This window comes from Hippoglossus stenolepis, chromosome 8 (assembly GCF_022539355.2).
Source record: "Hippoglossus stenolepis isolate QCI-W04-F060 chromosome 8, HSTE1.2, whole genome shotgun sequence".
NCBI classification, from domain to species: Eukaryota; Metazoa; Chordata; class Actinopteri; order Pleuronectiformes; family Pleuronectidae; genus Hippoglossus; species Hippoglossus stenolepis.
Genome location: NC_061490.1, coordinates 22315846 through 22342033, shown reverse-complemented (window position 1 = coordinate 22342033; position 26188 = coordinate 22315846). Strand labels below are relative to the sequence as shown.

The 26188-nt window shown below is 43.6% G+C and overlaps 1 protein-coding gene across 5 annotated transcripts in view; it reads left to right on the top strand.

Annotated features, from left to right (window-relative positions):
- Nucleotides 1-24955, top strand: part of gramd1a (GRAM domain containing 1A) — a 28275-nt gene extending 3320 nt beyond the window's left edge. The window contains exons 3-22 of one of the 5 annotated variants that reach the window (XM_047341045.1): nucleotides 733-1821; nucleotides 9052-9283; nucleotides 10220-10240; nucleotides 11267-11351; nucleotides 11511-11614; nucleotides 11831-11926; nucleotides 12454-12534; nucleotides 13075-13193; nucleotides 13603-13912; nucleotides 15756-15909; nucleotides 16660-16806; nucleotides 17739-17860; nucleotides 18355-18497; nucleotides 19251-19354; nucleotides 19568-19798; nucleotides 20261-20345; nucleotides 20918-20929; nucleotides 21822-21929; nucleotides 22573-22693; nucleotides 22839-24955. In XM_047341045.1, the coding sequence (XP_047197001.1) occupies nucleotides 1358-1821; nucleotides 9052-9283; nucleotides 10220-10240; nucleotides 11267-11351; nucleotides 11511-11614; nucleotides 11831-11926; nucleotides 12454-12534; nucleotides 13075-13193; nucleotides 13603-13912; nucleotides 15756-15909; nucleotides 16660-16806; nucleotides 17739-17860; nucleotides 18355-18497; nucleotides 19251-19354; nucleotides 19568-19798; nucleotides 20261-20345; nucleotides 20918-20929; nucleotides 21822-21929; nucleotides 22573-22693; nucleotides 22839-22928 (2829 nt within the window). In that variant the 5' untranslated portion in view covers nucleotides 733-1357 and the 3' untranslated portion in view covers nucleotides 22929-24955. Of the gene's footprint in view, nucleotides 1-716; nucleotides 1822-6187; nucleotides 6620-9051; nucleotides 9284-10219; nucleotides 10241-11266; nucleotides 11352-11510; nucleotides 11615-11830; nucleotides 11927-12453; nucleotides 12535-13074; nucleotides 13194-13602; nucleotides 13913-15755; nucleotides 15910-16659; nucleotides 16807-17738; nucleotides 17861-18354; nucleotides 18498-19250; nucleotides 19355-19567; nucleotides 19799-20260; nucleotides 20346-20917; nucleotides 20930-21821; nucleotides 21930-22572; nucleotides 22694-22838 lie in introns of those variants that run through there. The other 4 variants (XM_035163164.2, XM_035163167.2, XM_047341046.1 and 1 more) reach the window with 4 other exon arrangements.
- The last annotated feature ends 1233 nt before the right edge of the window (nucleotides 24956-26188 follow it).

The following is a 26188-nucleotide window of genomic DNA, read 5'->3' as shown; positions in this document are numbered from 1 at the left end:
TACCTTTTGGGGAACACACACACAATCATTCCCTGTTGACACATCCGTAGTATGTTGTAATGTAGTGATGACCTTGGTGGCATATGACCCCATTGGAGCTCTTTATGGACAATGCATTTTCAAAGGGTGTGTTGTTTGTTTGTGTCTCCTACAGTGCCTGGTACTTGTGAGTGTGTGAGATTGTGTGTTTGTTCTTTTCTGGCCGGATCAACTTGGAAATGGCGGCATTTAGATGGAACATCTGCATTTTTTCCCAGCAACCGATAAAGAATTTCCTTGCAACACACAGGGATGACTTTCCTCTGGGTGTCTGTTGTAGTCTGCTGATACACAAACACTGACTGGTGTTAGTCAGTCCAACGGTCACAGTTTGGGCGATTTCTGAGTCACTTGAAGGGAGAAAACTTAAAGTACCATCACTAAAAGAACAAAGCAATTCTTCAAAATTGGGCTAAAGGAAAAAAGATAAGAAAGGACCCCCACCTGGAAAAAAAACCCATTGATTTGTCTTCTAACAGGAATAGTATTTCATTGCAAATCAAATCTTTGTCATATGATACCTAATATTCCCAGAATTGGCAGAGGAGACATTTTCAAAAAACAGACATAAATAGCCATAGTCCTGTTAAGGATTAATATTTCAAGAAAAAACACAAAGATTCAAAACAAAGAGGCAGTTAGATTTAGGCCAGCTTTTTTAAATGCAAAGTTTCTGCTCTTTTCACTCCTCAGGTAGCAACTTCCAGACACAGATCCGTCTTTGTCTGAAACTTCCACTCTTGCAAAGATGAGCTTGATTTTTTAAATTCAAGATTGAAGTCTGCCAAAGGGAGGAGAGGATTACTGAAGAAAAAGAGAAACATCGGACAGTTCCGAGGAGGAAGGGGCGAGGCACATAAACTAAACATAGAAGAGGGACGACGCAGCATTTTAGTTGCTCTTACCCAACATATGCACTTGAGCGGATAACTGGAAATGGATTACCTGAAAGAGAAGGCCTGACGCATAATCCGAAAGGCCCTCTCCTAGCTTCCGGCTGCACCATTGACTGTGAAGGAACACCCAACCACTGTCTGAATGGTTTTACCAACAATGGGGAAGGAAGAAAATTGTTCACAAGAAATATGGGGAAAGTTGAATCATCTTTTTAATATGGTTAGTGTTGCTTAAGAAGTCAGTGCTGATTTTTTTTTTATACCCACCCTGTTACTAAATTATATCAAACCCAAGCATGACCGGAACACCACAGTTGGTCATGGTTCAGTCTCAGCTCTAGAGATGCAACAAGCCTATGTCTGTGCCTTAATGCCTTTTAATGTGACTAAAAGAGAACATTAATCAGTAGAGAGCTTTGAAGATGACTACGTCCTCTCCTGTGGGACCAGAAGGTATCACTCTGGCTCAGCCCATCCCTGTCCCAACGCTGACTGTCATGCCACCATCCTCGGATACAGAGTCCTGGTCTTGCTCACCAAGCCCCAGACTGTCACGCTTTGGCCGCCACAGTCGAACCCACCGCAGCAGGACCAGAACTAAGAAACGAAACGACGAAGAGCAAGGTTGCAGTCCGAAGCGGGGCAAAACGCCGAAAATTCTGATAGAGGACACTTTGGAGAAGGGCACCAATCGCCACCGAAGCCCCTCGCCCTCCCCCTCTGTGGCCACTCACATGGAAGGGGATGATCAAGGTCAGCAAAGCACTTCACAGGACCTCCTCCTGCCACCGTCTTGCTCATGGTCTCGTAGTCCCTCTCCCAGCCGCCGCTCTCGTTGGTCTCTCCGGAGCCTGCTAAGCAGAGAGTCTGACTGGGACAGCTGCAGGTTAGTGTGCTGGATTCATCCCGACCAACCAGCCAAAGATTAGAAACACTATGATGAAAGAAGTAAGGAAATAAAGTGATAGTGTGCAAATTCCTTTATTTCCTTGTGAGCAAAGGGCCCAAACTAAAGCTTATTTTTCTATCATTCGTTCAGACTCTCTCTTTGAAGAAAGGCTGACTTATCTTACAGCAGCACCACCACATAGGGTTCAACGGCTCGGAACAGTATGTCCACACTGTCAGCACTATGTTTGACTGTCTCATGGGTATTCAGTGCTTATAGCTCTGTAAAACCTCAGCCAATTTGCATGCAGGCCTACTGAGACCAGATTTGGCTGCAATGACTGACTGGAATGAGAAGCCTCTCATTTGTGCACGTTGGCTGGGAGTAAAATGGCCTCACATCTGACAGATTTACTCTTAGTCCACTTTCCTTAACTGCCACACAAGGTCAACTATTTTGGAACAGGACAGAGTTAATTAGCTATTGGCTAAAACTAGTGAGGACAGATTACACTGTTCAAGTCCAGATTAAGCTGAGTTGATTCATGGCACACTGGGACGTCAGATGCATTAGCAGGCCAACACTGAGGTGGTAGAATTTAAGTGATAAAGCAAGAAATGCTCTTGCATCACCGTGCAATAAAAAAAACAAGAAAATGTCCATCATACATTGGTATTTCCAGGAGTAGCGTGAGCTGTCGGTTTAGACGACCATTTCAAATAAGCCAAACAACAACATTATGTAGACTGTAAACAAAGAAAGTGAGACCACTGTTGGAGCAGCGAGGAAAAACAGAGCTGGGTCAGTCACAAGGAGCTAGAGGCGGGGTTAATGCGCCATTTATCCTTCCTCTGAATCATGACATCACCCTCAGCCAATGGGAGTCGGCTCTCAGTCTGATGATGTCATGTGAGTCCAATCAGAGGAGGTTCAGGGCATCACTGCAGTGGGTTTTAGAGGGCGAGCAGAGGGTGATTCTCCTGTGCTCCATATGAACAGCTGTGCCCTTGTTATTTTCATTTACACATGATTTTATTGATTGATATATTCGCTTTATGCAATGGGATTATGCATTATTCCACTATAAAGCTAAAGCTTTACTGTATATACTGTATAACTTAATAAATAAGTGATAGCCATAAAATAATTATATTACGCTATTCACACATAGCACTCAATCTCTTGTATCCAATTCTGGGTTTTCTTTTCAAAATACAACTTCTGATGCAAATTTACACTGGAAAGTTATACTGGGTTGGTAACTCAACACACGTGGCCAAATATTCAAAAAGGAAAACTAGTTCAGCAGGAAAAATATATGGAATTTTGGGCGTTGATGTTGATACGAGGAAGTGTGTGTGTGTGTGTGTGTGTGTGTGTGTGTGTGTGTGTGTGTGTGTGTGTGTGTGTGTGTGTGTGTGTGTGTGTGTGTGTGTGTGTGTGTGTGTGTGTGTGTGTGTGTGTGTGTGTGTGTGTGTGTGTGAGATTCCTAAGATGTCGTTATCAACCGCATTGACAGAAAAATGTAATTGAGGTTTGATATCTTACAGTTTAACAATAAACTATAAGAAATCACATACAACCAAATATGTGGAACCTAATTTAAAAGTATACATATTTTGTCATAAGAAATAAACATAAATGCACGTCTTTTTATTTTTTGAAATTACGGTTTTCATATCGGCAAACAATCTCTGAACACAAAGGCTTATATCTACCAACAATCAGTCAAGATGTTCGTAAAACATACATAAAAGGTACAAGAGGGAAATACAAAACAAACCACAAGTACCATAAAATTGAAGCACAAATAAAAGACTAAGTAAAACACAAAAAATAACATATTGTTCTAGTGGACCTGGTCTGCCCCATTTACAAAAGACAGCTTCCTCCTCACCACTGTCAAAAAGCTGTAAAATAAATAAAATATTAACTATGCAACCGTATCTCCGCTTTTAAATTCATTGCCTAAAACCACCTTGAGTAATTTCTGTTCTCCTTTCAAGCGTTTATACAGTTTTGGTCTTTCCACTGCAGCTGAGACTGTTACGTTTCTCCCAGAACTGTGACACTAAGCCGCTCCCGTGACAGATCTTTAATTTGATAAATTTCTCACACATTAATTCAGCTGCAGGTATCTGACACAGCAGACATTTCATGTATTGGAGATTCATTTTAAAAGAACAGCCCATCTATTCTTGGCTTTTGTCACATCAGTGTGGAGAGGGATTTTGGACTCTCTATTGATACAGTCTATAATCCTGTTCAACTTTGCCCTGATCGTGCCTGAAGCAATAGACGCTATTAAGACTCTGTAGATGGGCTGTTACACATTAAATCACTGGTGTTTCATTCCAGACTGTGGACACGACACACATTATACAGTAATCAATCATTGATAGGATTCAGAGAGGATGCTAAAAGATCTTCAATGAAAAGTTAGAGCTGTAGCTAAATGGTTTTATTGCATGGGTCCTGTGCGCTCTGCCAGTTTTACACTTCAGGGAAATTGAGGCATTGCAAGAAATGCCACATCTGCTGATATGAAAACTTGTTGCACGAGGCTCGGAAAGGCCAACGGGCCGGAAGCTTTTTCTGTGAGGACAGAGGGACGTTTTCACACCTGAGAGTCTTTGTAACACTGTTTACTTGTGATCTGGTTAGTTTCGGGTTCACACTGCAATGAAGGGAGCGGACCTAAGACTTTTGTATGACATACACATGTCCTGATGTCATCACCATGTCTACTTGATATTGATTGGGTTGCGCTGTAGACAGGAGAGCGTCTGGGCAGGTAGTCGTCTTTCCGTGAAAACTAATAAACAACGTTTCACATGTTTACTTACACAAATATGTAGACTTGTTGGCCTTTGATTCTTAAATATCGCTAATGTGTAAACTCTTATCTTATGTTATGACTTGTTTTTTGTGTGTGTCTGTTTGCAGAGGATAGTCTAAAGTGCAATTTGAAGAGTTTAAGAAATGTGTTGAAAGGACATTCTATCCGATATTTTGTTTCTTGTTACTGAAGACGCTCTGCAGCACCTTTTATTTCCAGGCTACTGGACAATTTTAGATGTATTCACACATATACAAACGGTAACACATAATCATCAAAAAGAATCCGTTTTTGTACTTGACTATTATCGTCACTTTCACTGGTTTGTTTTGTATTATGGATAGTGTTTATCCTCGGCTCTTTGATTTTGCACCGAGCAGCAAACTCCTAAATATCTCAGGCATCAATCTAGTTTTCTTTTGAACATTTTCGATTGGCAGAAAGGAAAAGGCGTACGAGTAGAACATTTACATCTGGTAGTACATATAAACCCTGTAGTGTAAAATGTACATCTTGTACTTATCCTTTGAAGCTTCATTCTGTCTCTTTGCTCCATGCCCACTTGGCCCACGAAACTCTGACATTATTGTGGGCTATTGGTGAACCTCAGAAAAGCAGATTACACCGAGGGAGACAGAATGGTGGAGATGTGGGCTTGGCTCAGCCCAGCGTGGATTATGATGTGGACTCTAATCCAGAGGGATGGACTGAGAGGTTGGGGGTTGAGGGATTGGGTGGGCTCTGGGCTTTGGCCAGGTGGATTCACTACAGCAGACATGATCTCTGTAGCATTGTAGTGAACCTGTGTAGGAAAACTGCACTAAGGAGGCTGTTTGACCCAAGTTTAATGTGTTGCTGCTTTGTTATTTTGCGTTGATGCCATGTTTTCCTACCAGTTTTCTTTCCCCAATTTAAAGAATTACAGTTATTAAATCTTGCTGGAAATACAGGATTGTCGTAAATGAATTGGAGAGTGAATAGGAGACGCGTCTTTGAAGCCTTTTAAATCTGCCAAGGACGTTAAGTTTTTATCTGCGTTATGTTTGTTTGTTTGTTAGTGAGCAGATTACACAAAAACTACTGGACGGATTACCTGGAAATTTAGTGGAATGGATCAGGGATCTTTCTGTAATATTGTGAGAGGGGCTTTTGAATATGTTCACAATAAAACAATTCACGGATCTTGATGAAATAAATCAGATATATTTAGGGAACTGGTAATTAGTGTGTGGAATTAGTACTGAGAGTATTTAAACTCGGTTTCACCGAATATGCACTTTACTGAGGGTCTTTCCCGTTTGTGAGCATGTGTTTCCTTCACGGGGCCGAAGCTGCATGTGAAGCCATGTTAGAATATGACATCCGTCGCGAAGATAAGCGATGGTAAATACATTGATTTAATCTCTAAACCCATATTCCACTGTCTTCATCGTCCTCCCCGCTGCCTCCACCTCGCTGAACACATGGAGCCGCCTCCTCCCCCCCTCCTCCTGCCCCCTCCTCCTCCTGTTCCTCCTCCCACCCGCTCCCTGCTTGCAGAGACGGATTACGGATGGACGCAGAGACGGCGGCCCGTCACCGGCTCCTGCTTTCGGCATAGGGAGCGGCGGTGTGTCCGGTACCTGGCTGCGAGGTGCTTGGGCGTCGGGCCGCGATGGGAAATTAAGTCCCGATCCTCCGGGGCGGTGGACGATGGTGGACGTTTCTAACCCGCCGATAAGCGAAGGAAACGAGGCATAAGAGCGGACATCCAAACACCCCCCCCCTCCCTCCCTCCCTCCTCCTCCGCCTCCTCCTTTTTAGCGTCTGGTTTGCTTTAGCTACACACACACACACACACACACACACACACACACACACACACACGCTGGAGACACCGGTGCAATACTGATGCAAGATCGTATAAATTCTCGTCTGAAACAACCGTGAGCAGCAACCGCCTCATGACATGTTCGAGTAAGTGTGCGTCATGGATAGATAGCAAGTGTTGTGCATGTGTTGTGCATCTGTTGTGCATGTGTTGTGCATGCAGGGAATCGGTCCCTGGTCCTCATGCACCGCTTGTTGTGGTCACATAACCACAGGATCGTATATGTATGGTGCAGACATGCTGCTAGATGCGAAACCTGCAGAGAGTGTGTGTGTCTGTGTGTGTGTGTGTGTGTGTGTGTGTGTGTGTGTGTGTGTGTGTGTGTGTGTGTGTGTGTGTGTGTGTGTGTGTGTGTGTGTGTGTGTGTGTGTGTGTGTGTGAGAGCTGGTGATTTGTTTATGTTCATCCTGTCTGTGCTCCATCGGTCACACTGTCTGTCTACACCCCCTCCCCTCACCCCTCCGCCCCCTGTCATTGACCACATCGTCTTTGCACAATCTAGCTTCTTTTGAACCAGTTGCCTAATTTCCCCTCTACCATTTTGACTCTGCTCTTGTGTGTGTTTGTGTCTGTCGAGACATAGTGTTGGTTGGGTTGTGGGTAGCCGGTGTGCTAGCTTCCCATTAGCCGGTGAGAGGACAGTGTTTACCAGGTTGAGCTACACCGGCGAGAGCTATAGCAGAAGGTTTGTGCCGACAAACAATCAGGTAATGCTGCCGCTAGGCCTTTTTGCATCTGTGCTGCTGACGGATTGTAAACACGCTGACACAGATTGACATCACTCAGTGTCCTGGTCACACTCAGTCGCACCGACTGACCGCACAGCCTATTTACAGCCTCCTCTCCCCTCATGTCAAGATGGCTTAATGCTGCGTGGCAACACGCCGCCGCTCTGATCAACGCGGCCTCATTAGATAAAGTCATATTTCTTTGATTATTTTCCTATAAAAGCAACTTGGTGAGATGTGGGGATGATGTCTCTTTAGCTTCAGAGGTGATTTCGTCTCATCCTCTCCTCTCCAGCTCCTGTCACTGACATCATCCGAGTTTACAGCATCTGAGCGGCACTCATTTCATTTTTAACTCCTCTATAAGAGAGGAACTGGCCCAGAAGGCACCAAGAAAACATTCTTACAACATAGAATAAGATAGAATAAGATAACTGCCACGCACTATAGAAGAGAATAGACAATTTTCAGTTGAATGTACGTACAATATGTAACTTTGGCCACAATCAAAACAATAACAAAAGAGCTAGTTTGATGATGCTCTGATAGAACCGTGGGTTCATGCGAGTCGGGAGCAGTTCGGCTCAAAAGGGTCTACATGAAGTGTCGGACTCTTGGTTTGGCTTCATTATAAACTGTAGCCACATTTCATTCATAGTGTCCACTCGGGATAATGGAGCAGACAATGATAAATAGCTGCATGTGTATGTTTGAAAGACGGAGTAAACTCCTAAGATGACTGATGGTGAAAGTGACGGTTGTGTTACTTTCGGAGAAATGAGGTGCAACCATGGAAACTCTGTTGTGGCATAAATACAGCCATTCTCACGGGCCACTGACCTGGATGTGATGCTTTGGCAGCTGTAGGGTGACTCCAAAGAGACTTTATTTGTTAATTTAATCTGTATATAAGTATATAAAATGAGATGATGGTCTTGTTCTTTATACAAGTGGGTTAGGGTGCCTTTTTAAAATGTAAAATATTATAAATTGCTTTTTTTGTTGTTTCCCCATCTGCTTTTCAGTTTGTGCTAATAAGGAATAAGGAAAAGAAGAAAATACTTGTTAGTACACAAGGGAAACGATTGTTTCTGTAACAAACTATTCATTTCACCTCTGTTTTAGCAGCGTATAGAGTCATACTAACATTTTTCAGCTGTATCTATATTGTTTAGAGATGATATGACAAAAAAACATCCCTCTAGATTGAAGTGTTAATTGAAAAAGATAATCAAAGATAAAAATATAGATTATACAAAATAATGGTATCAGCATGTGTATAAATATAAAGTGGTACATTCATAGGAAGACAAAGGAACATTTATAATATAGAATAGCGTGTACTTTGATTTATTTTTGTTTGGTCCATGTCCTATTTAGGTTTTGGTTATGATTTATTGGAGGAAAAGGTCCTTAAAGTGCCATAAACCCCTTTTTCCAATGTGACCTGTTTGTGTACCACAGTTTCTCCAAGTGATGTAAACAGTGATTCTTGGGTTTTGTACTTAGGTCCCTTGATTGTCTGTCTTAAGGCACATTACCAAACCGCGTTAAATATCCTCACTGTCAGGCTGCTGTACCCGTTCAAAATGAGTTCAGCTGATAACCCTGACCTTACACAGCCTTTCTCTGGTTTCCACTAGTCAGTCTGAGATGATATGCTATTATCAAATAGGAAGTGCCTGCAGCCTTTAAAAAGACGTTTAACGCACATCAGAGCAAAATTTAGCGTTTGACATATGAAACCATTTCCGCTGTTAAATCTCACTGTGTCTTTCTTCTTTCTCCAGTACGGCCAGTAACTCTCCACGCAGCACCCCTGGCAGCTCCCCCTCCCTGCGGCGCAGGGTCCTTGGGGGTGGCAGGGCCAGTGAGAGCGAGGGAGGAGGCGAGAAGAGCACAGGTGGAGGAGGTGGTGGAGGAGGTGGAGGTTCGGACAGTCCCCTGCCCTCCATTCCCTCGGCCTCCTCCCTCACGTCTGCCTACCCGCTTGCTTCTCGCCACTTCAGCCGCAATGCCAAGGTAACTCGGGATATTCACTGCTCCGGAGAATACGTTTTCCCTGTGTTCCAGTTACTACACAGGCTGATCGCTGTGTAATGTGTGTCAGCCAAAGTCTCAAATCTCTTTTATGTGATCCCAATGTCATTATCGTTCACTGGGATCATCACTAAATCAAACCTATTATTACATCGAGGCCATTTATCCTGCATTCTTGTGGTGTGTCCTCATCCATGATCAAATCCTTTTCATGATGACTTTGCAGAATTTGAACACTATAAACAGTTGTGCATGAATTAACTCATCTGGCAGAATTTCATAATAATCACCTTAAATACCAAGTATATCTCCAGCGTCTCCTCTGTCTCCAAGTCCTTGCTCATTGTGGGAGCTGTCGGGTTTCACTGTAATATTGTAAGGTCTTGACCTCACTATGAAAAGGGCCTTGAGATAATGCATCTTCTGATTTGGCGCAATACAAATAAGATACATTTTAATTGGGTTTACCAGTAAATTCTACACATTATTTTTGTACTTCCTTTACCTTCCATATTAGTGCTGTGGTGACGGCTTCTGTCAGCAGATTGTATTCAAGGATGTTTACATTAGCCTGTTTATTCTAAGTAAATTAACCTGGAGGCTGTATGTACCTGCTTTGTGTACGAAGGACTGTTCATTAACGCTGGTTATTGACGCGTATCCTTTTGAAATGGAGACGTGCTGATAGTTTGGACAGTGCTTGGAGACAGCAAAACATCAAGGTTACATAAAACAGACTTGGCCTCGGTCTGGACTTGACTGACGGGATCACATGCATTAAATATCAAGCTGTGCTGCTTTACCAGGGCATTGAACACTCATACCTTTTAAACATTAAGTGGTGTAACCTTTTATTTTATTCCTGCTGACAAATTTGTGCACTGCTCACGACTAAATGTGCCGTTCTTTTCTTCACAGAAAATGCAGAGCTGGTACAATGTAAGTACACATTAACAAACCCTCGTTACACACTTTTTCACTCCAGGGAAAGTTGAAGGTGGAAGTGGTTGACATAGGGTTTCCTCTAAAGTGAGATTGTAGCATTAGATTTCAATGCATCTGCTGGCACCAGTGGGTAGAGTCCTGCACCAGGTCAGTTACCCGCAGGTGGAAGTTATATTTATATATATTCAAATCCACAGACACTGGTAAAAATGCAGGTGACCAGCGTGTGAGAAGAATTAGTTTTTACGGAGAAATCAGTAATTAAAACACAATATTTTTAACATCTAAATCAGCTTATATGAAGCCCAGTCAGCCGCAAGGACTTGTTTTATTTTGAAACGCGGTGACAGCACTTTTGACCCTTTCACCTCCACTCAGATAACTGTCACTACCGACAGCAAATTAGCTAGAACATCTAAATAAGTCACATTAGGACAGAAATATGCACTGGTGAATATGTTCTTAGTGGCTTTGCTGCTTGTAAAAAGTGCCACAGAGTATTAGCTTTTGACGGCAGCAAGCTCGGCACGTTGTCGCACATTGACAGCTGCAGGAGCGAGCGCAGGAGCTGTGGCAATTCACAGACACATTCTAGAGAGACCAACTCAATGGCCTCCTTACCCCCCTTAACAGGAGGGTAAGGAGGCTATAACCATTTGGCTGACTGTGCATGTAGCATGTGTGTTTTGCAAACATAGACCAGTGCAGGATGTACAGTACATCTGTGCACAGTAGTGAGCTGGGAAAAGGTCTTGAGGGGTATAAGAATATTCATTAATCAAACATAATTATGAGTATTAATTTTACAACATTAACATCTACCCAATGCGTGTTGTAATGACAGTTGTGTCGTCATCATGAGCCCCTCCTCTCACACTGTGCCACAGTAAAGCACTGATCACTGCCGTTTAACTTGTTTTTTGGTTTATCTTTTAAATAAGCGAGCAGGTAACTGCTGTGCAGGCCTGTTGTGAATCAGAAGATCACGTTCTCCTTTCTTTTTCCTGTTCTCACTCTCAGGTTCTCAGTCCTACATACAAACAGCGGAACGAGGATTTTCGTAAACTCTTTAAGAAACTCCCTGACTCAGAGCGACTTATAGTGGGTGAGTGAGACAGAGACGTGTCAAAGACCAGAAGATTAAATGCTCGCCGTCACCTCTCTCTCTGTGAAGCCGACCTCTTAAATTGTTGGAATGATTCCTGATACGAGCGGTTGTGTCTCAATCCTCTGACCCCTTGTCTTTCCCTGTGTCGGCCCTCAGACTACTCCTGTGCTCTGCAGAAGGACATTCTGCTTCAGGGCCGCCTTTACCTGTCAGAGAACTGGCTCTGTTTCTACAGTAACATCTTCCGCTGGGAAACCACTGTAAGTCATGCACGCACTGTGTACACATTTGCACGGGCACGATCAAACACACGCCGGTTGTAACCTGGTTAATGTGACACCTGCAATCTGATAAGAAGTCTTTTTAAATTACTTGTTTGCAGATCAATATAGATACGCTCAGGTCCTCAGTGAGATAAGAGCGTCCGACACACACTGACGCAGATGCACTGTAAATCTGTTTCCTGCTCTGTTCAGATCACTATCCTGCTGAAAGATGTGACCTCAATGACCAAGGAGAAGACTGCGAAGCTCATCCCAAACGCCATCCAGATCAGCACTGACAATGAGAAGGTCAGACTCAAATAATACTGAGCCCTGTTTGACGCAGACTTTTAATTTTACACTGTTATGTATTAAATGGTAAATGGTTTGTATTTATATGGCGCTTTTCTAGTCTTGATGATGCTCTTTACAGTAAAGTTTGCCATTCACACACACATTCATACAGTGCAACTATTCGGCATGCAACTGGGGAAGACTGGGATCGAACAGCCGACTTTCTGGTTGGAGGACGACCGCTCTACCCCCTCAGCCACAGCCGCATTAACACACCGTTATTGACAGTTCAGGTTTACGGCTTCTGCAAAAGCCTGAAAAGTGTTGGCTGTTGATTCCTTTCCCTTGAAATGACCCTTTTTTGCTGTTGAAGCAGTTTGAAACCAGCTGACTCTACTGTATCTCGTCTGACTGACAAAGCAAACATCCCTGCAGAGGGAAACCATTCGTCAAATTCACTGTCACATTTGTCTCCCTTCTTGTCTTTCTGTCTTCCTTCCTATCCTCCCTCCTTCCTGTCACACTGGTATTTACCTCCTCAGCATTTCTTCACATCTTTTGGAGCAAGGGATCGCAGCTTCATGATGATTTTCCGTCTGTGGCAGAACGCACTGTTGGACAAGGTACAACCTCCTCTCCCACCCCCCCTGGTGGTGTGTGCTGCTGCCTGATGCGACATGGCTAGTAGTTAATGTCTCAGAATAGACCTCAGTGTCAAGAAGCAGGAAATGGCAACAAACGCAGGCTCGGGAGAACAATTTAAATCCCTGTTATTTGCCGAGTTTGAATACAGACATTTATTTGGACAGCGCTGGTGCACAAACACAGCAGATTAGAGTTAAATCAAATGGCAACAGATGGCGAGATGAAACTTTGCATATAGTGGAAACATGACCTGACTTGGCTGAGTGTCATTGTGTCACTACACGGCTTTTAGCCAGATTATTATAATTTTTTTCAAGTTACCAGTGAGTTTGGGAAGTTGTAGACACAAGCCCCATATCTGGGCCCAAATCAGCATCAGGCTTAGGTGGGTTTCAGACATAAAACGGACAGGTTCAGGTTGGGCTTGATTAGTGTTTTTCTCGGGCGCGGACAGAAAAATTGTGAGTCTACACAACTGTGATGTCCACTTATCCGTTTCACCTGTCTTGTTTTCACAGTCCCTATCCCCCAAAGAGCTCTGGCACATCGTACACCAGTGTTACGGCACTGAGCTGGGACTCACGAGTGAAGACGACGACTACGTCTCCCCCACCGCCGAACACATGAACGGCCTACTGTGAGTGTTCACGTGTGAAAACATGACGATATAAGGGTCTTTACATGTTACTTCGGAGCTTTATATTTTTTTTTATGCATCAGACATCAACACACTTTTCACATAATACTATTGATCGTGTTATGAAAAAAAAATCCACCAATGCATAATTTCTTGTGCTGGGAGAACAACAGCGAAATCAAATTGTAATTTTATTGTGGTTACTCAATGTTTAACATCCATTAAGTTTTTACTGTCCTCCGAGGCAGCCCCCGTTCTAGTTTCGGTTGTAGATAAGCACATCTCCGTGAGGGGCATGCAGATTGGAGCAGGCACCCATCTTGAGTTTTTCATGTGAGCTCACATAATATCTGCCTCAAATCCCTAAGCACTCTTAACAAAGTGCATCTCCTCTCCCTTCGTTCTCCAGGCCAGGAGACGAGTCTGTGTCGGTCACAGATCTTCTGGACCTGAGCTCGGTGTCGGTTCCCTCTACGGGCAGCTCGCCCCCTCCCCTGGTGCCCTGCGGTCTTGCCAGCCCTTCCTCTGCGACAAACCTCGGGAGCTCCCCTCTCTCTTCCTCCGCCTCCTGTCTGCACGTAGACGTGGCGTCCGCATCTGCACGCAGACTCAGCTCGGACCTCATCGAACCCAGCCTAACCAGCTCCCACAGCACGTTGCCATCCACCACTCCCACCAACGCCTCTGCCTCGGCCCCGGTCTCTGCTGCTGCCTCCTTTGTGAGTGTTCTTCTTTGACGTCCACACATACTTCTACATCTGCTTCGGGGTAGGCTAATGCTCAGTTGGATCACATGGGAGTTTCCACTTTTTAAATTATTTCATTCACACCAGTTTTGCAAGAATACAAAAAGACTTTGCACCGCCCGTCATCGTTATGAATATTAAAAAAACAGGTTTCAAGACATCCTCCTGATATTTGCAGGCAGCTGTTTAGTTAGCGTTTGCTTATTCGGCAGTGATGGAGTCAATAAAGCAGAATCCACACAATGCTCTTGTAATCACACCTCATAGACAAACAAAACAAGATCAGTATCCTGAGTCTTTTCTTCCTGTCGCTCTTGTAAACGTCAATGCAAGACTCAAAGCCAGATCTCGCTATCCACTGGGAGAACGAGGATTTCTGGGGTCACAACGGTCCCGTTAGCAGCAGATACAGTGAACCTCGTGAATTTCTGAATTTTATTTTGACTCAAGACTGCTAATGTGTCAGCCAGCATCACCTCCGCCTGTGTTCTTATTTCAGTGCGTCTTGTCTGACTTTTAGGAGGATTATACAAAAAGTACTGAACCAATATCCATGATAAGGTTCATTCTAAGGAATTAACCCATTACCTTTGGAACACATTTGATGAAGGGGGCATTTTCCCACATTTTCTTGTGCTTATATCTATGAACTGGTGCAATTTGGGGCGGATAAGGAAAATGATCCATATATATCTGATCTCATCTAATGTAAATGCATTGTGGTGATAAAGAGCCTTTGCATTCTCCAACTGTCACACTTGTTTTCCATCAGTTTTTACATGAAAATACTCTTGTGGGTGAAACCAAAATCTGAACCTACAGCAAATATTTGTGCAGTTCACAGATTGATCTGGTGCTTTCTGTGTTTGTATAATGTCAGTGTGATGGCATGTAAACAGTGATGTCTAGCCAGATTCATGATGTACTTGCTAAACAAGTCTGATTTGTATACTCACTCCAATATCCAAGCATCAGCGGAGCTCCTTAGTTGCCTTTTTAACATGACATCACTCCTCTGGAAGATTTGTGGCTTGATATGAATTTGAGTAGGAATAGTAGTAATAGCACCTTTGTAACACAGCAGCAATGCGTAGATAACGTCACAATAGTAATAACAAAAAAAAACTGAGTGCATACCTATTCCCAACAGTCCCCTTAGGAAGCCACATTGAAATTCACTAGATCCAGATTTTTATTTGGATCTGCACCAAGTTACACAAACTCATAAATATCAGTCCCTGAAAAACATGCAATGTTAAAGAAGGAAGAAGAAAAAAAAGTCTGGGATCCGTCAACTGGTCTGGATTCGCACCAAACTTTAATGGGAGGCGTCTTGGTTACAGTCCATGTCACATAACCATCCACCTGAGTCCGGTCGGGGACTTTTGTTGTCTCCCTTCTCTCTCCCCTTGTTTCATAATTGCCTCTTTACCCTCATTTGTCCAATAAAGGCATACAATGTCCAAAAGAATTAATTAAATCCAAGCAGAATAACTTGAAGTAATAGATGAGAACTGGGGCGTATGCTTATTAACCTGAGTATTGGCGAATAGTGCGTAGTTGTTCTTGTCGGCTTTCGCCCGCGGAATCAATCTCAATATGTGCAGATTGTGAATAATGGACTGCTGTGTCGACAGTGTGTCGGCCTCAGATTAATTAAACGGCTGCAGTGGTGTGTCTGCTCAGGCTGTATCCACACGAGGTCGACCAGCCCAGCTGAGGCCTTGTTCGTCTCAAGTCATCTGACAATGGGGTGATTTCTCTACAAACCTTTCACTGACACTCCTCTCGTGTGCTGCTTTTCTCGCTGTCTCAGAATCTAGAAGAGGGTGCGGACAGTCTGTCTGAGTTGGTCAATCACATTCTGCCCCAACCATCCACCAGTCTGGGAAACCTCTCGTCACTGGACATCACCAACGATGAGGATCTGCCCTCTGACCACAGCAACTCCTCTGACACGCATGAAGAGAGTGAGTGATTTTTGGGCATTTGTGCAAGACACCAGACAATAAATTCAAAATAATGAGAATACCAGAATACATTTTAACACCTTAATAATACCATATTTAATCAAGTTATTATTTTTATTTGGATTAAGTTGTTTAAAAATGGAGGGAAATGTCTTAAAAGTATTTGTGATAGTCTAGTCGGATGTCTTAAAGGCTGTTATACTATTTTTAAACACCTTTTTCTGTACTTATGTTGTTTTCTTAATTCACTATGTTCATTTAACGTGTCTGGATTTAATATGGATTATTCTGAGTTCTTTTATTTCCTTCTGAGTCTTTTTCCCTCGTTGCTCTCACGTCTTCTTCTTTCAACGTCAACAGTAATCTCAGGGAGATTCTTTCAAACATTAACATGGTGTGATTTTCTGCTCTGGAGGTTTATGTCCTCGACAGCCACAGATACTGTACGTCATTAAAAATTACTTTTAAACTGCCAAGATTAACTATATATTTCTTTAGAGTGAGCTTTCACTCATTCAGCAAAACATAAAGCAACGACTGAATAACTTTTATTATTAGGATGTCAAATTTACCTGTAAAACCAACATGTCAAAGTCCAGCTTTGGATTTATAATCTACACCAAAACAGGGATACATGTTTAACTATGATTAAAAGAAAATAATATATGTTTATATTGAGTGTATGACGACAACCAGAAGAAGAACCCAACATGAAAAATACATGTTTGATATTCTGTTCTCGATGTTAAGGTGAGGTGGAGTCATTCTGCGCTGACCTGAGCGGTCGGCTGCACATCAACTCTGTGGTCCGCATGAGTGTCGACAAGCTGCACGACCTGCTCTTCTCCGCTGACACACACTTCATCCAGCACCTCTTCTCTCAGCGACACTTCACTGGTAGGTAACACACACAAACACACACAACACTCACACACACACACACACATGGTGAATGTCTGGGAACTGTCTGAGTGAACCCATGTGAAAATGCAGCAGAAAATTCCCAGTGAGCGAGTGGGAGTTGGTGCTGACACGTCTCCAGAGTTCATGTGTGAAAGCAGCTCTAGGTTAACTTTTCCTACAGTTTCCAGAGGGCGACTTGTATTTACTTGTCCCATAAACAGTGAGAGAGCGAGTTTTTCCTGTTGTGACGCTGACATCTGAAGAGCAGTGTTTGTTGTTTCCAGCTCACTGGACCTTTGATGCTGCTTTGATCTCTGTCTCAAGCTACAACTTTTAGATATTATGGCGTAAAAAGGATTTCCAGAACCTGTGATGGTTTCTACTTTTTAAGATTTAACTGTGGAGACTACCCATTACCCCCACCACCACCCCCAATCCCCCACCCCTCAGAGACGTGCTGTAGCCCACTGTATTGTGTCACTAATGAGAGATCCACACCAGCTCTTCATGCTGCGTTAACTACCATTTATCTTAGTTTTTTTTTCACGCTCTCTCCCTGTACATGTACAAATATTTAAATTGTCATTTGGATATTTGCAGACATGTATTTTACATTTTCTCTCTGTCGTCCAAATGAGGGCAGAGATGAAGCCGTGGAGTTGGAGTTACTTTATTCCCCAGTTGGTGCCTCACTCTGCCAGAGAACATTGTGTCACTCTAATTGGTGAATTCTTTCTCTTTCTTTGAAGGAGCGTGGTTTGACCGTCTCTCTTTCTCTCTCTCTCTCCTCCTTCAACCCCTCCATCTCTCGGTCTCTCTCCCCTTTTCATTCATGAAATTCTCTCGTGTCCTCTCGTTTTCACAAAGTCTCTTCATGTCTTCTCTTTGAATTTGCTTATTGACTCTTTTCTCCCTCTCTCTGACAGACCTGGTGGTGGGTGACTGGCAGCAGGACAGCAGCAGTGGGAACACCAGCCGTGTGCTTAGCTACACCGTCGCCCTCAACAACCCCCTCGGCCCCAAAACCGCCCCTGTGGTGGAAACGCAGGTCAGTCCTTGACAGACTGGGGCCTTTTGTGGTTTTGTTATTCAGCTCTCTGGAACTCAGGCTCTGGTGCAGGATATTAACACTGGGCTTATTCAACCTGAACTGGAGGAGAACTTTCTTTTAACTTTTATTTTGTAATGACCCCTTTTTCTTTTTTAACTGCTTTGTATTGGTTTCAGTTTTGGGCCCATTTATGGTTTGACCGTTTCAGTGCTCGAAGTGCTTTTGTTTTAAATGACTTCTATTTATAGGGAGCAAAAACTAACTGCTGTTAAAAGGTCATTTAATGTTGTAGATAAAGAGGTAGTGTGTTCACCGCTCAACAGTAGTACAGTTTGTTCTCGTTGTTACGCTTGGGCCACGCTGGCTGCGTGAATGTGCTGCTTTTCATTTAGACACGCTGCCTCTGAAGCACAAGATTCCTTATGAGAGAAAAAACAATGAAGTTTACTCATCATTAACCATCCACCTCCCACCTTTTCCCCGGCTTCCAGACGTTGCATAAGAACAGTGTCCGAGGCGAGTGCTATGTGGTGGATTCGGAGGTCATCACCTCGGGCATCCCCTACCAGGACTACTTCTACACTGTCCACAGATTCTGCCTCACCTCCATCAGCAAGCACAAGAGCCGGTTCAGGTAGGCTTGTTGTTGTCTTAGCTCAGCTAATCCACGGGTGGGCGGGTGGGACGGGACAGAAATAAACAGGACTCCAGAGAGAAAACGCTGCCATGTTTCATCACCTCTTCACATTTGACCCTTGTTCACACATGTGCTGTCAGGCTGCGGCAAAATAAATGATGTAAACTTTAATTGACTGGCTCTGTCCTTTTACTCTGGGGACCAGAGATTCTCACTGGTGAAATAATCCCATCAGACCTTTCTCCAGCTTGCTCCCTCGCTGCTTTCCAAATACTTAAGAAGTCCAAACACGTAACAGCTACTGGTATTTCTTCTCCATTGATAGATGCTTGATTCTGGCTTATGCCAGCGTCACTGGCCAAATGCATTGTACGCAAGTTGATGACACATCAGTTTATGGCCAGTATAGCAGCAGTGGTTTTTAAATATTATGGCCAAACACAAATCTTGATGTCAGCGTTTCAACATCAGCAGGGACGAGCAAAATTCAACAATGAGAGGAAGAAAAGGGAATCAGTCATTTGTACACTGCAGCAGCCTCAATAGGCCGTTATGCAATGTGATTATAAGATATGTTTCATTAAGTGAGGGCTTTGACTGTCACACACGGCTTTTACACGAGGTTATATAAACCCTTTTCCCATTAATGTAATATTGTTACATGAATCCAAAAAGGAGAGAGTGGCTTCTAGTTACAGGCAGATAAACAAAATCCAAGGAAATGAGTGTGTTTGTTCTTCCTCTGGCCAGAGTTTCCACCGACATCTGCTACCGGAAGCAGCCGTGGAGCCTGGTGAAAGCACTGATTGAAAAGAACACCTGGAGCGGCACTGAGGAGTACTACAGACACATGGGTGAGTCACATGGTTCCCCTCTCCGAGCATATCTCTGCGTACACACACGCACACGTCCCCATGGCAACCAAAGTGTCCCATTCAGGCACATTTCCCTTTTGTAAATAACTGAACAAAAGCAAAGTTTGAATGTAAACACGGTCCATGCACATGTAGCATTAATGTGGTGGGTGTGTTTTTAATTCCTCCACATGTTTCCTTTGCCCCGTGCAGAAAGTGAGGTGTGCAAGCTGGAGACGCTTCTGCAGTCTGAGGTTTCTGTGGTGGCCGCAGGCGACGCAGCGGGTGCCGATGCCATCAAGACCCCGCCGGGCCTGCGCCGGCGTAAACGCACCTGCTTGCGGCGGCCGGGCGAGAGGGAGCGAGAGAGGGACGGGGGAGGATCGGGCACCGGAGAACGAGGGGACAGAGGAATGGGAGAGGAGAGGGAAAGGAGAGAAGCCGGTGAGTCGGGGAGGAAACCGTTAGTGGAGCTTTGGCTCAGAGTGGGAATTTCAAAACTTCCGCCATCACTGCTCATCATGGAACCAAGCAGAGTTAAATCCATGTTCAGTGCAATACTGCCCTCTAGTGGTTTTATTTGGAGTAACTACAGATACTGAAACATTCAGAGTTAGTTCGCTGTTTATCAGGATTTACAAAGTATTAAAAACCTACAAAGTCTTATTAATACTTCTAGTCCGACATACACATCAACAATAACAACTAAATGTATTTTACCTGGTTGGGAAAATTCTTTGAAACATTGATTTACATTTTACGGGGTTTTTAAAATCCCTTCATTGTTATATTGGACTTTTGTGTATTTCTGAGGTCAAACAAAAAGTTATTTTAAATCCTGAATCTGTTATATCCATGTTTACATCCATGTGAAATCGTTTGTTTTTTTTACTTTTCTTTTTTTAGGTTCTCAGTATATGAAGCTGGGTGAATGTGCGCGTGGTGGAGGTCAGAGCAGTATATCCACCATCCTGCTCATCGTCAGCTTCATGTAAGCTCAAGAGTGTGTGTGTGTGTGTGTGTGTGTGTGTCTGTATGTGTGAGAGTGTGAGTCCATGAATATCTTGCGACTATGTGACTCAGCGCTCGGAGTTTCCCTCCTTGCTGTTTTTTAATTCAAGATGGTTTCACTGTGCACTGATCATAAGAATCTTATTTCTTGGTCATTTCACGCTCAATGAGTTACACAGAACAGAGACGAGCATTTCTGAATAGAGATTTTGTTGTTTAAGAAATATAGTAAATCAGTATAATCCACACATAGAAGCATGTGTGTGTCCTTGCATGTGTCTTCCCCCCCCCCCTCTTTAGAAGCACAATACATCCTTTCCAATACAGTGTTGAATAGTGGAGTTTAAGGAGTTCCCACCCGATCAAATCACTGGTTTGATTGTGTAGCTTTGATCTAATTACCTTTCTGCTGTCTTGGTTTCTATCCATGTCTGAATGCTCCTTCATCCAGACATGCTGGATGTAGATCTTCTGCATACTAACAGCCTCACAATGCCTCTCTTGCTATTTCTCTTCTTTTCTCCTCCTCTCTGCAATACTTCTTGTGCATAGGATCTGTATCAGGTTCGTATAAGAGGCTTTGATTTTACACCATTGGCTGCATAACGATGAAATGCATCATTTTCTAACAGGAAAAATCCATCAATAAGGGTTCAGATTGAATGTGAAGCAAACTTGGGTGATTTTAAAGTTTTTGTTGTATTTGTAGTCAAAGACAAAATCTACTCCACTGATTTCCATGAAACTTGGTTGAAGGGTGTGTCGTGGGGTCAGGAAAGATGAGAAAAAATGTTTTCTCAGAGAATTATTCATGGTTCTTGATGAAAAACAAAACTGGCAAGTTCAGGGGACTGATCTCTATGAGTGTGTATCATTTAGTGCAGATCCAAATCAAAATAAAGCTCTTGTGAATCTCAATGTGGTTCCATTAGGGGGACTGTTGGGGGTGGCAGTCTACTGACTCAACCCAACCCAACTTTGTGTGCGTGTGCATTTAGTCTGGAGGCACTTTGACACGTTGGTGATGTCATGACCTGATATTAAATAAAAGTTTGGAAACTAAACAAACCAGTCCGAGTTTCTCCTGGTGAAAGTTGGTGGAGCCGAGTTATGCAGATTGGTGAGTGTGGGGAGACGTTTTTATCCTGCTGTTAAAATGGAGCCAACAGGGAAACTTCTAGATTAGAGTAAGAAATCTGCCAAACAACGCAGCAGGAATTGTTTATAACATTAATATTTGTGCTGAGTGGATTTTTCCTGTAACTAAATGACAGTATGTTATGACTGAGAACGGATTTGTGACAAATTGGACTTTGATTACATTTACAAACCTTGAAATATCTACATTTGCTCATTTTGTTGCCGTACTTTTATTTCTCACTCAATGTGTTTTTGAGTATTTCCAGTGCAGTTGGTAAATGTCTAAATCTCTTTTCTCTCTGTGTGTCTCCATCAGTCTGGTGGTGCTGGTGGCTCTCAACATGCTGCTGTTCTACAAGCTGTACGCTCTGGAAAGAGCGGCTCATACACTGGAGACGTGGCACTCCTATTCTGTTGCTGACAGGTAAACACGCTGCATTATTTCCTATAGAAATATACCACACTGTGCGTTATCTTCGTCCCGCACCCAGTGGGAGCGTAGTGTTAATTGCTGTTTGGTCTCTGGTTGAAGTTATTCTCTTGGGATCTGAGGTGTGAAACGTCCCTTAGAGTTTTAGTGCAGAGCAACAAATTAAACCTTTGAGTTTTCAAGGTTAAGTGCATAAAAATGACAGTAATTAATATTTTCTACAGTGAATCACATTGACACTTGTAGGTGAAAGGTTTTTCTTCAAATGATGAACCCATAGAGAAATGTCCCCAAACTCTACAGAGAACTTTCTTTCTGCTAAAATCGTATACGTAACATTTTCCCAGTCGTATCTACATAATGATTTGAGGAAATAAAGGACCATTGACTGTATTTATAAATGAACAGCGCGTCTCCACTTCCTCACACTTTTCAGGAGTGAACTTCTTGTGGAGCCGTCGTGGCGTCCATCATAGGAGCTAAAGATCCATGTACCATATGCCAGTCTTGAGTTTCTAGCTTTTTTCCACTGCCCCCTACTGTCGGTTTGAAAAAGATCACAACTGGCAACAAAAACCCGATGGACTCTGCTCTGCTCTTGTTCTTTCTCTTGTCTCTTCCCCTTCACCTCGTCCAGTCCGTTGCCGCAGACGGCTGGAGAGTGGGCCCAGGTCCTGCAGCTCCAGAGGCAGTTTCACCAGGCCCAGCTCAGCAAGTGGCAGCAGATCCTGCAGTCGTCCGTCACCCTTCTCGACCAGGTACGTGTGTTTTGTTTCAGTCTGCTCGTAGCGCACATTTCCAGGAGGGTGGGCAACGTCACACAAACTACTGATGCTCTCTCTGCATTATGTAATCCAGCATATCTGACTCTCTCTCACACCCCAACCCGTGTTTATCTCCCAGATGAAACAGTCTTTAGAAAAACTCCACCGGGGTATTGTGGTCCCAGAGGTGCACCAGGAGCCCCCAACCGACACGCTCACCGAGTCCTGAGCCCTACCTCTTCTCCGACTGCCCCTCCCCTGGCGGACCCTCTCCCCCTCTTTCCCACATTTCCAAATCCCAAAAACCAGGTGTGGGACAAGCGGGGGAGGAACTACCTTACCAACAACCCTCTTCGCCTGACTGACTTGAAACGGCAGCGTTTGCCCCCACAGCCTCAACCAGTAACAACTTCAGTGAACTCTGTCGAACGAGGAAGGTTTTCAGGACCACAGCAATAATCTAACCTACAGCTGCAAGTCATCTGTACGACATGTCTGGAAGCAGGCCACTGGCTGGGCTGACTCCGACCGTCCATCCACTCCTCGAGAATCACAGACACGTTTTAAACGCGGCCAAACCCCGTCGTTTCAGAATGACTTGAACTCAGACCTCGTCCCCAATTTCACGACTATCACAGACTCCAGTTTCTCTATTCTGACCTACAACATTTCATAGATTCAGGTGGGGAAAGCATCAGCCATGCTGGGAAGTGGGAGCTCTTCCTCCTAGTCCTGGGAACAGTCTGATGCCTTTTCCTCTGGTGAATGCCTGCTGAAATCGAAAAGGAGGAGGGGAACACAACCTGCTGTGTGGACACGAGGAACAAACGGGAGGAGGAGGAGGAGAGAGGGAGCGCTGACAGGAGCAGGACGCCCCTCCCGACTTTGGGCTGCACCTCCCAGGTCAGAGGCCGTCAGTCGTCTGCGAACGTGGACGAGGACCATATCGACACTTTAGTTTTCACCCAGATTTTTTTTAGATGTAGATCGCACATCTGGGGTTGAATCCCAAACACACTCCCCCTCTTCCTGCTCCTGTTGGGGTTTTATCGTTTTTGAAAATCGGCGTGTTGGCTCATTTGTGAGGCCCGTTACAGTATTTATTATTATTCTTATTATTACCAATGACTTTTGATCTGAAGTCCTGTCCTGCTCTTAAGAAGTCACATGGTGGGTGTCTTGTGCTCTGATTTGCTGTTACAGTGCGGACCAAGAGGAACTGAACACGATTACTGGTCACAGCAATAATGACAATAGTGATTCTAGTACTTTTTGAATGTTTCAAAACAAAGTAGTATATAATTATTATAATGATGATGATGATGATGATGATGATGATGATGATGATGATGAATTGTGCGTGAATGTGTGTAGAGGCAGTGAACAAACCAAGAAAAGAAGATTTGAGGTCACAGATGTGTGCGAGTGCGAGTCCTCAATGTTACATCCTCAGATGTTTAGTTTTCGTATTAGGTTTTCTTTATATATATATATATATATATATATATAAAATTTAGTTTTCTTCTTCTTGTTTTTTTGAGATTCCTCTTTCAGGGTTTGGTCGTGAGCCAGACCTCAACAGTTGAGTATTTACTGTAGACTTGATCAGGTAGAAACTTCAAATATCAGAACAGTCAGTTACGTGTTTGTCCAACTGGGTCGCACATTTCTAAAGAAGAGGACCAACAAGCACTCACATTGGCCCAGGTGAAGAAAAAAGGGAATCTGATTTGCAGTATTGTTTCTTTTTATGTGTGCGTGTGTTTGTCTTTTAGATTAATTTCACTCGTCCTCCTCTTTTTATTCAATCCCTCTTTGTTTTCTACCTTTCATCCTGTCGTCTTTAGTTGTTTTTCTTTTTCCCCACCCGTCTTCTCCATCCTCACTCGTCTGTGATCCCTCGTTTTTCTCCACCTCATCACTTCAACCCCTCTCTTCCTCTCCTTTCGTCTGTGTGCTCACTCTACACCCCCCTTCCTTCACGCACTCATTTTCTCTCTCTCTCTCTTTCTCTGTGTCACTGGAAAAAAGTGGCTATAGAAGCATGTGGGCCCTGCTGTGCACGGCCATCCGCGGATAACAAAAGGATGTACTATTTATTCGGGGGGGGGGAGTGGGGAAATGGGGTTGGGGGGGAGAGAGAGAAAGAGAGACACAGCTGAGGAAGTGGGGGTGAGAACGTACTGTAAAGATGTGATTGTACAACAGGCCATGGAGAGAAATGAAAACTAAATCGTGCAACAAGTCCTCACTCTTCTTTGAGTCCGTGTGTTTCTTTACCTCCGACAGTGTTTCGGGTCAAACGAGGCCGAGTTGTTCTCGTTCCCGACTCGTCTGGAATGTAACGCCGTGGGGCCGGGTCACTCTCATTATCACCCAAGCTGAACTCCCTGGGATTTGTCCTCACCACAGGAAGCAAATGTTTTATTCACCCCCCGGCTCTCACAGATGGGATGTGACCAGGAGGTGAAGCATGTGTGATCGTGGCCTCGTGTGCCTCCGTCTCATTCTTATCAACACAGACGACTCCTTCAGATTCAGTAAAAACGTTCACTTGGATTCAAGGATTCAAGGATGACCTGAATCAAATGTGGTGAACACTTCAAATTTGGGGCATTTAGATTCATGGATTATCTGATTAGATTTGGGAGGTCAAAGGTCAACTGTGTCCTTACAAAACATGTTTTTGGCCTTTTCAACATGAATCTGCCTTTAAGGAATTTTCTTCAGATTTTGACCCGTTGTGATTTGGCCTCTGATGAACTGATTAGACTTCAGTGGTTAAAGGTTAAAGGTCACGGTGACCTCATGACACTGAATAATGTTTTCGTGAATGACTCAACAGTTTCAGTTTCAGTGAACGTTGTGAGACTAAAAATAATCTTTCATCCATAGACAAACTCCAAGTTAATCCGGTCATGAGGTAAAACCACAAACTCCACGACCACCTACCTACCTACATTATTTTATTTTCATGAGGGTTTGTCCTATCCTAAATATGCTGATTTTATACATCAAGATCCGGATATGATTATTGTTATTATCGCTGTTTCCTCACCAATATTCATTGAAGACAGCTTTGTGGCTGAATCCATTTTTCGTAGATTTGTCGGTGTTATTGAAAATGATAAATTATGATGTTGTTGAAGCGTAGTTTGTCTTCGGCCTGTTTTAAAACCGAGGATGAGAATGAATTTGAAATGTGAGCGTCTCCGACACCTCCACGTCTGACATGTTGACAACTGCACGTTACATCACATCAATGAATTTAAGCCAGTGGGTTTTCTCATAAGGATTTTATTTCGTTTTTTCCAGTGTTTTCTTTTTCTATTCCGTTCCCACACCTACACGTGAAGTGAAAACAGCCGTTTCAGTTGTTGAAGGAAAACACACAAACAAGAGCAGAGCAGTTTCCATTCGTCTGTGCAGGAGAAGCCGTTAATGATGATGTAAAGTGATGCAAAGCAAAACATATTAAATCACTCCCCT